Genomic DNA, 9,709 nt, shown 5'->3' with positions numbered 1-9,709 from the left:
CCCCCCCCCCCCCCCCCCCCCCCCACTGAATGCGCATGCGGGAGAGAGATCTGGGAACCCGGAAGAGGCCGCGTGTCCCGGAAGTGAGGAACCCGGAAGTGAGGAGGCCGCTGATTTCTTAGCAACACAGAGAGGGATGATGCGGCAGGTGTGAGGGGGGAGAGAGAGAAGGGACGTGTGAGAGGGGAGAGCGAGAGAAGGAACGTGTGAGGGGGGAGAGAGAAGGAACGTGTGAGGGGGGAGAGAGAAGGAACGTGTGAGGGGGGAGAGAGAAGGGACGTGTGAGGGGGAGAGAGAGAAGGGACGTGTGAGGGGGGAGAGAGAGAGAGAAGGAACGTGTGAGGGGGGAGAGAGAAGGAACGTGTGAGGGGGGAGAGAGAGAAGGGACGTGTGAGAGGGGAGAGAGAGAGAGAAGGAACGTGTGAGGGGGGAGAGAGAAGGAACGTGTGAGGGGGGAGAGAGAGAAGGGACGTGTGAGGGGGAGAGAGAGAAGGGACGTGTGAGGGGGAGAGAGAGAAGGGACGTGTGAGGGGGAGAGAGAGAGAGAAGGAACGTGTGAGGGGGGAGAGAGAAGGAACGTGTGAGGGGGGAGAGAGAAGGGACGTGTGAGGGGGGGAGAGAGAAGGGACGTGTGAGGGGGGGAGAGAGAAGGGACGTGTGAGGGGAGGAGAGAGAGAAGGGACGTGTGAGGGGGGGAGAGAGAGAAGGGACGTGTGAGGGGGGGAGAGAGAGAAGGGACGTGTGAGGGGGGGAGAGAGAAGGGACGTGTGAGGGGGGGAGAGAGAGAAGGGACGTGTGAGGGGGGGAGAGAGAAGGGACGTGTGAGGGGGGGAGAGAGAGAAGGGACGTGTGAGGGGGGAGAGAGAGAGAGAAGGAACGTGTGAGGGGGGAGAGAAGGAACGTGTGAGGGGGGGAGAGAGAAGGGACGTGTGAGGGGGGGAGAGAGAAGGGACGTGTGAGGGGGGGAGAGAGAAGGGACGTGTGAGGGGGGGAGAGAGAAGGGACGTGTGAGGGGAGGAGAGAGAGAAGGGACGTGTGAGGGGGGAGAGAGAAGGGACGTGTGAGGGGGGGAGAGAGAAGGGACGTGTCTGGGGGGGAGAGAGAGAAGGGACGTGTGAGGGGGGGAGAGAGAAGGGACGTGTGAGGGGGGGAGAGAGAAGGGACGTGTGAGGGGGGGAGAGAGAGAAGGGACGTGTGAGGGGGGGAGAGAGAGAAGGGACGTGTGAGGGGGGGAGAGAGAGAAGGGACGTGTGAGGGGGGGAGAGAGAGAAGGGACGTGTGAGGGGGGGGAGAGAGAGAAGGGACGTGTGAGGGGGGAGAGAGAGAAGGGACGTGTGAGGGGGGGAGAGAGAGACGGGACGTGTGAGGGGGGGAGAGAGAGAAGGGACGTGTGAGGGGGGGAGAGAGAGAAGGGACGTGTGAGGGGGGGAGAGAGAGAGAAGGGACGTGTGAGGGGGGGAGAGAGAGAAGGGACGTGTGAGGGGGGGAGAGAGAGAAGGGACGTGTGAGGGGGGGAGAGAGAGAAGGGACGTGTGAGGGGGGGAGAGAGAAGGGACGTGTGAGGGGGGGAGAGAGAGAAGGGACGTGTGAGGGGGGGAGAGAGAGAAGGGACGTGTGAGGGGGGGAGAGAGAGAAGGGACGTGTGAGGGGGGGGAGAGAGAAGGGACGTGTGAGGGGGGGAGAGAGAGAAGGGACGTGTGAGGGGGGGAGAGAGAGAAGGGACGTGTGAGGGGGGAGAGAGAAGGGACGTGTGAGGGGGGGAGAGAGAGAAGGGACGTGTGAGGGGGGAGAGAGAGAAGGGACGTGTGAGGGGGGGAGAGAGAGAAGGGACGTGTGAGGGGGGGAGAGAGAGAAGGGACGTGTGAGGGGGGGAGAGAGAGAAGGGACGTGTGAGGGGGGGAGAGAGAGAAGGGACGTGTGAGGGGGGGAGAGAGAGAAGGGACGTGTGAGGGGGGGAGAGAGAGAAGGGACGTGTGAGGGGAGGAGAGAGAGAAGGGACGTGTGAGGGGGGGGAGAGAGAGAAGGGACGTGTGGGGGAGGAGAGAGAAGGGACGTGTGGGGGGGGGAGAGAGAAGGACCCCGTGTCGTGTGAGGGGGGGGAGAGAGAGAGAAGGACCCCGTGTCGTTTGAGGGGGGGGAGAGAAGGACCCCGTGAGGTGTGAGGGGGGAGAAAGAAGGACCCCGTGAGGGGGAGAGAGAAGGACCCCGTGAGGGGGAGAGAGAAGGACCCCGTGAGGTGTGAGGGGGGGAGAGAGAAGGACCCCGTGAGGTGTGAGGGGGGGAGAGAGAAGGACCCCGTGAGGTGTGAGGGGGGGAGAGAGAAGGACCCCGTGAGGTGTGAGGGGGGGAGAGAGAAGGACCCCGTGAGGTGTGAGGGGGGGGAGAGAGAAGGTCCCCGTGACGTGTGGGGGAGGGAGAGAGAAGGTCCCCGTGACGTGTGGGGGAGGGAGAGAGAAGGACCCCGTGTCGTGTGAGGGGGGGGAGAGAAGGACCCCGTGAGGTGTGAGGGGGGAGAAAGAAGGACCCCGTGAGGGGGAGAGAGAAGTACACCGTGAGGTGTGAGGGGGAGAGAGAAGGACCCCGTGAGGTGTGAGGGGGGGAGAGAGAAGGTCCCTGTGACGTGTGGGGGAGGGGGGGAGAGAGAAGGTCCGTGTGAGGGGGGAGAGAGAGAAGGATCCTGTGACATGGGAGGGGGGGGGGGGGAAGAAGGACTCTGACGTGTCGGGGGGGAAGAGAGGACCATGTGAGGGGGGAGGAAGAAGGACCCTGTGAGGGAGGGGGAGAGAGAAGGATCCTGTGACGAGAGAGGGGGGGCGGGGGAGAGAAGGACCCTGTGACGTGTCGGCGAGGGGGGAAGAGAGGACTGTGTGAGGGGGGAGAGAGAAGGACCCTGTGACATGCGAGGGGGGAGAGAGAGAGAGAAGAATAATAGGACATTATACATAGTTATATACTGAGCATGTGATTGTTATATGGGTATCTGTCATTGATTTGCTGTCATGATGATGGGAGATTACATTCGTATCGGTAGCACTGGGGGGGTTCGGACGCGCTGTGCTACCAGCTCACGTCACCGCTGTCCCTTCCTCTGTAGGACAGTAACGATGAGACGGAGGATGTCTCTCTGTTTGATGCGGATGACGATGAGACGAGGAAATCCAAGAAGAAGAAAATACGGTAACGGGCGCGGTTGCAGCCACTTCTTTCTTAGGCCCGTATTAACTAAACGGTGCTACAATGGGAGTTACGACGTGCAAACGCTTAGCGCTCTTCAGTGAATATGGATCTTGGGAAGGCTGAACCCCTGTATATTGTATTGTATGTCTTTATTTATATAGCGCCATTAATGTACATAGCGCTTCACAGCAGTAATACATGTGGTAATCAAATAAATAACAGGTCATGGGAATAAGCGCTTTAGACATAAAAGTAACATTAAGGAAGAGGAGTCCCTGCCCCGAGGAGCTTACAGTCTAATTGGTTGGTAGGGAGAACGTACAGAGACAGTAGGAGGGAGTTCTGGTAAGTGCGTCTGCAGGGGGCCAAGCTTTATGTATCAGGTGTTCAGAATATCCACAGTGCTATTCATATGCTTCTTTAAGCAGGTGGGTCTTAAGGTGGGTCTTAAAGGTGGATAGAGAGGGTGCTAGTCGGGTACTGAGGGGAAGGGCATTCCAGAGGTGAGGGGCAGTCAATGAAAAAGGTTTAAGGCGGAAGAGGGCTTTAGATACAAAGGGGGTAGAAAGAAGACATCCTTGAGAAGAACGCAAGAGTCTGGATGGTGCATAGCGAGAAATTAGGGCTGAGATGTAAGGAGGGGCAGAGGAGTGTAAAGCTTTAAAAGTGAGGAGGAGAATTGAGTGTGAGATGCGGGATTTAATAGGAAGCCAGGAGAGGGATTTCATGAGGGGAGATGCTGAGACAGATCTAGGAAAGAGTAGGGTGATTCTGGCAGCAGCGTTTAGGATAGATTGTAGGGGAGACAGGTGAGAGGCAGGAAGGCCGGACAGCAGGAGGTTACAGTAATCAAGACGGGAGAGAATGAGGGCCTGAGTCAGAGTTTTAGCAGTCGAGCATATAGCCAAAGCACCCTGTCCTGCTTCAAAACGAGGTTGATGGATGCAACATTTGCAAACCGTACAAAATGTCCTTTTTTTTCCCCCCCACAAATGTGACTGAATCAGTCACAGCGCGATCAAAATTCACCAAGCATGTTAATATATATAGAGATATAGATATGTGTATAAATGTATAGTTATCATTAGACGTGATAAAATAAGCACAGATTTCAATCCCATTACTTCCTAATCTCCTAATCATTTTCTTGGAGGCTTCGCTTATATTTTTGCACGGGTTAAAACCAAAATGGCGGGCAGTGGCATTGTGGAGGTTGCGAGAGATCATGTCATGAGTACTCCTCTCTTTTGGCCGGTAAATCGGACATTGTTGAAGCCATTGGACATGGTGTCTTTCAGGCATCCGATCGCCTCGTTCTTCCACCTGTTTTTCCGGGTCAGCGCCATCGTCGTTTACCTGCTGTGCGAGTTGCTAAGTAGCAGCTTTATCGCCTGCATGGTGACCATCATCTTACTCCTGTCCTGTGACTTCTGGGCGGTGAAGGTGAGTGTCGCTGTAAATCGGTCATTATTCCCAAGCTAGGGAAGGCCAGGGGTCTTGTTAATCGCTTTAACGCGCACGGGGATTGACAATGTATCCCTAAATGGTATCCAAACAACCTGGATGATTATATATTTTTTTTAGGTTTGAAGCAGGGGGTCTCCGGAGCTGATCCGCTTTGATTTCAGCTCTGGGGACACTCTGCTTCCCGAGATACAGACCTCGGTAGTGGGAACACACTGTTTTATATCATAGGTTTGATGCAGGGGTCCTCCGGAGTGGACCTCCCTTGCTCCCCGAGAAACTTTCCTCCACAGGGGGCGCCGGTATCTCGGCGCAGTTTAAATGTCCCGGTCACGCAGGCCTATAAGAACCCCCAAGGGATGGTGTCGCAGCTTCCTATCGGGACGTGGGAAATTTAAAGCCGCCATTTTGAAAGCCCCAACTAGCCCTGTCTAGGCTGCTACCGGCACCCCCTATGGAGCTCTGTATCTCGGGAAGCAGGGGGGTCCCGGAGCTAAAATTAACCCGGTTCAGCTCCGGAGACGACCTGCTTTAGCCTCCTTAAATATGTCACTGTCCTGAATCCACTTTGGTCTTGGGTCATACTGTCCATTTATACAGCGCAGGCATATTGATCCAGGTGCCCGGGTCATCTTCAGGCCGACGGTCACCTTCACCTGTCAACTCTTTTTTTTTTTTTTACTCTAAGCCGGGTCAGGAAGTCGCAGGAAACGTAACGGTGTCACTGATACGTCGTCCTCGTGTCTTCCCCCTAGAACATCACCGGGAGGCTGATGGTCGGGCTGCGGTGGTGGAACCAAGTGGACGATGATGGGAAGAGTCACTGGGTTTTTGAATCCAGGAAGGTAAACGCCTGCTCCAGCTGGTGGTGGTTGGGGGAGAAGGGGGGGGGGGGGGCAGAGATATTTGAAGTTCGAGAGCTGATGTGGAAGCCGGCGGCTTCCCCTGGGAGCCGATCCAACGTTACCCGAGAGATTTGCATCATTTTTTTGTGCCGGTTTTGAGACACAAAAAAATATGACAAAAAAAATGGTTGAGGTTCACAAATACAAAGTCATCTGATGCTGCAACTTTCTATTGGCTGAAGGAATGAGCAGTGCGGACTGCTGTTTTAAAGGAGCAGGTGCTCCCCAAAAGAATGTTATCCCCTCCACCCCCCCCTCCGCCCCCCAGGTTGGAAGCAGGGGGTCTCCGAAGCTGAACCGTCTTCATTTCAGCTCCCGTGGGACCCCCTGCTGCCAGAATTTCCTCCGTAGGGGGCACCGGTAGCGGTTCTGCAGGTTTTAAATGTCCCGGTCACGAAAGCCGCAAGGGACGATGTCACGACTTCCTGTTGGCCCAGGTGACGCAGGACATTTGAGCCGCCATTTCGATAGCCCACATAGCCAACCCGGAGCTGCTACCCCTACCTAGGTAAGTATCTAAGGAAGCAGGGGGTCCCCGGAGATGAAATGAACATGGTTCCGTTCCGGAGACCCCCCCTGCTTCAATCCTGTTTAAAAAAATAAAAAAAAATCGAAAACAGTTCTGCTACACGAATAAACCGGTTTCCTGTTGCTGGCCCCTTTGGCGGGGAAAGGGTTGTCTTCTTAACCTCAGACAGTCCCCCTGCAGTGCAAATGTTAATTATGCGATGATGTCCTTATTCTAACATTGACGGAGCCTGTGCGAGAGTGGATACGCACCCCCTGTATTTCTAAGTGTATTATTTGACCTTCCAAGGCAGCTCAAGGAACAAAATCCTCTTCGGAAGCAGAGTCGCGAATCTTCTGGCTGGGACTCGTCACGTGCCCGATTATTTGGGTGATCTTTGCCTTCACCGCGCTGTTCTCCCTGAAAGTGAAATGGCTGGTAAGTGACCCGCGGGGGCCAGACTTCGTAAAAGGTGACCCCAGCAACGGGAACTTTACACTGCATCGGAATGACCGGTCGGAGAAGTGCCTCATGTCTTTGCATTGTTTAGTAAATCTAGCCATAGATCTATTTTGTGTGCACGGTTGGTGGCGCAGTACGGAGGCAGCCAGCGTTACCGATGATGCAGAAGATCACCGTTTCCACAGGATTTCATATCCGTGACAACGCAAAGCGTCACGACCTGTAACGCAGGCGTTTATATAACCCTGGCTACATCTGTATATGCACTGTCTCTGCTACGTGTCATTAAATCGGGGGTTCTCAACCCCAATCCTCAAGACCCCCCTCCCCCCCCCCCTCTCCCCCAAACAGGTCAGGTTGTAATGGTTATCCCTGCTTTAGCACAGGTGGCTCAATTAATCCCAGCTTTAGGTGGTTCAATAAGTCCCTGCTTCAGCACAGGTGGCTCAATCAGTGGTTCAGTCTTTGACTGAGCCACCTGTGCTGAATCTGGGATATCCTTAAAACCTGACCTGTTGGGAGGGGAGGGAGGGGCTTAAGGGCTGGCGTTGAGAACCCCTGAATTAAATGGTTTGACAGTTCCTTGTGTTATAATGGGGTAGAACGCCCCCCTACGTGGGGTTCTGCGGCTCAAACATCACCCACCCCACACTTTCTAGGCCGCTATAAACCGCTTTGCTATTAGAATAGCTTCACCTCCTACTGAGCGCTGCATGGGGAAAAAGAAATAACTACAACCGCTTACTGGGGTTATCCGTTAAACCGCGAGCGCGCTAATCGGGACCGATCGCACAGGACCTTGCATTCAATTCATTTGTAAAGTATCTTTACCGGGGTGGGAGATTCCACCTCGATCGGCACTATCGCGGTTGAATGAACAACCCGTGAAAAGACGGCGCATCGCGTGGAAGAGCCCAACGATGACGCGGGGGGGGCTGGGCTTTTTTCTTTTCAGGCTGTCGTCATCATGGGCGTCGTTCTGCAAGGCGCCAACCTCTACGGCTACATCAAATGTAAAGTGGGCAGCCGTAAGAATTTAACCAGCCTGGCCACCAGTTACATCGGAACCCAGTTCCTGCGACAGGTGAGCGACGCTGCGACGCGCAACGCTGTGATGTATCGTGTTAAGGACTGTTATTGGTATGGCGCCAACAAATTCAGTAGCGCGGTACAATGTGGGAGGGAGGACTCTATTTTTGGTATGTATGTAATGCACCATTAATGGACACAGCTCTTCATAGCAGTAATACACCTGAAATAATCCTATAAATAATACAAATAACACATAATGGGAAGAAGCGCTTCACACACAAAAGTGACATTTAGGGAAAGGAGTCCCTGTCCCGAAGAGCTTACAATCTAATGACACTAAACATGGTGTGACAGAAGAGAACGGATATGGTAAGACAAACTGAGACCATAGGAAGGCTTGCTGCCCCAGTGTAATCTGCAGAGGTCGGGAGGTTCTGGGGGATTCTGGGAAATAAGATAAGGCACTGATGGAAAACACGACTTTTATCCCATTATTACGCTACGTATTACTTTGGTTTTTTTTTTCTCTCGCACTCTTGCTCTACTATTTGGGGCATTTTCTAACAGCGGCGCCCGCCCAGCGCTGCACATGTTGATGGGGTTAGAATCGGGGCTGATATTTGCATTCTAGCACTTAAAGGGTTAATGTGATGTATGTATATCTTTATGTAGTGCTGTCCTGGTACACAGCGCGTCACAGCACGTCACAGCGCGTCACAGCAGTAACACACAGGACATCGTAATAATATAACACATAATGGGAACAAGCGCTTGAGGATTAAAAGTAACATTGGATAAAGGAGTTCCTGCCCCGAGGAGCTTACAATCTAAGTAATAATGTGCAGTGGAGCTTTGTGTATCTGGGCCTTTCTGTGGGGTATTGTGACAATTATTTCCTTTTCAGACACTGGCAAAAGAGAACCAAGCAGAATCCTAAAGTGCGCAGGACGGCGGCCTGCCCGGATTATATTTCTCCCGCCGGAGAGAAGGGGGGAAAAAAAACAATTTTTTGGATCAAAACACAATGTTGAAATTTTATCTTTTCAGATACTTTTCCAGAAGCGTTAAATTTGCTGCTGTGGCGTCGGTCACATGCAAGGGGCCGTGTATAAAAGCCGAGCTCATTCTCTGTCTGTGTGATAGTCCCATCCCCCTGTGATCAGGAAGGAGATGGGAGTCCTTTTTCCTAATGCTTTCTGAGAACACCCTGATACGGGAAAATGTCTCTTAAATCTGCTTTTAAGAGGTATTCTAATTAAATAGGACAGAGGCGGCCAACTCCAGTCCTCAAGGGCCGCCAACAGGTCAGGTTTTCAGGAGATCCCAGCTGTCGAAGATTGAGCCATCTGTGCTGAAGCAGGGATATCCTGAAACCGTGACCTGTTGGTGGCCCTTGAGGACTAGAGCTGGCCACGCCTAAAACGGGGGCGTTGGATTTGGCAGGAAACAAATAGAACACGTACAAATAATTTTTCTATCACTAATGCAATATATTTACACTTCGAGAAATATTTACTGTACAGTTTTGCTTTGGGGGAAGAGTTGTAAATATGTATTTATAGATGCGGGGTAACTGCAGTGCGGCGGTGCGTTTATCCGAAACTTACAAGGTGATAAATAAAAGATATTTCTCAAATGCGTTCTTGCAGTTTTTTTTAAGTCAGGCGGATCTTTCTGTCAGGGAAGGGAGACTGTCGCCCGTCGGGTGTCACCCAGCCCTCTTTTCCTTACCTCACTTCTCCCCCTCTTTCATGCCACCCACCCTGTGCTTATATTACTTCTCGTGTTACAAACCTCTACTCGCTGGATTTCATCCCCCCTGGGAAATACATTGTGGACTCGTGTGGATGGGGAATGAGAAGGCGCAATCAGACAGGGGCCAGTTTGAATTTCTTAGTGTTTGTCAACTAATTGTTTTCTTTCCCCTAACCCCCTCCCCTCCCTCCTTATCAGAGAGCTAATGAAGGGGAGGGGGAGGTTCTGGCTGTACAAGTGCCCGCTGATCCCGCAGTGACATCATACAGTGACATCACAGAAAATGAAATCATATCGCCCGCAAGTCTCCCACTCACATAAATGGAAAATACTTCGGTGCCAGGTTCGGGTAAAATGGTATCAATCATTAAGATTCCTTCATCGTGGCACTGGGATTAGAGTGCTT

The 9,709-nt window shown here is 53.1% G+C and overlaps 1 protein-coding gene across 2 annotated transcripts; it reads left to right on the top strand.

The window, feature by feature from the left end:
• The first annotated feature begins 27 nt into the window (after positions 1-27).
• On the top strand, positions 28-9,184 carry TVP23C (trans-golgi network vesicle protein 23 homolog C). Of its 2 annotated transcripts, XM_075579681.1 has the most exons (7): positions 28-148; positions 3,095-3,177; positions 4,476-4,620; positions 5,397-5,486; positions 6,364-6,492; positions 7,472-7,600; positions 8,453-9,184. In XM_075579681.1, the coding sequence occupies exons 1-7, from the start codon at positions 137-139 to the stop codon at positions 8,483-8,485; spliced, it is 621 nt and encodes a 206-aa protein (XP_075435796.1). In that variant the 5' UTR covers positions 28-136; the 3' UTR covers positions 8,486-9,184. The 2 variants fall into 2 exon arrangements, with proteins under 2 accessions (XP_075435796.1, XP_075435797.1); XM_075579682.1 differs by lacking the exons at positions 28-148; positions 3,095-3,177 and having other exon boundaries at positions 4,480-4,620; positions 5,330-5,486.
• The last annotated feature ends 525 nt before the right edge of the window (positions 9,185-9,709 follow it).

This window comes from Ascaphus truei, chromosome 22 (assembly GCF_040206685.1).
Source record: "Ascaphus truei isolate aAscTru1 chromosome 22, aAscTru1.hap1, whole genome shotgun sequence".
Lineage (NCBI taxonomy): Eukaryota > Metazoa > Chordata > Amphibia > Anura > Ascaphidae > Ascaphus > Ascaphus truei.
This window is presented reverse-complemented; position numbering and strand designations above follow the sequence as displayed.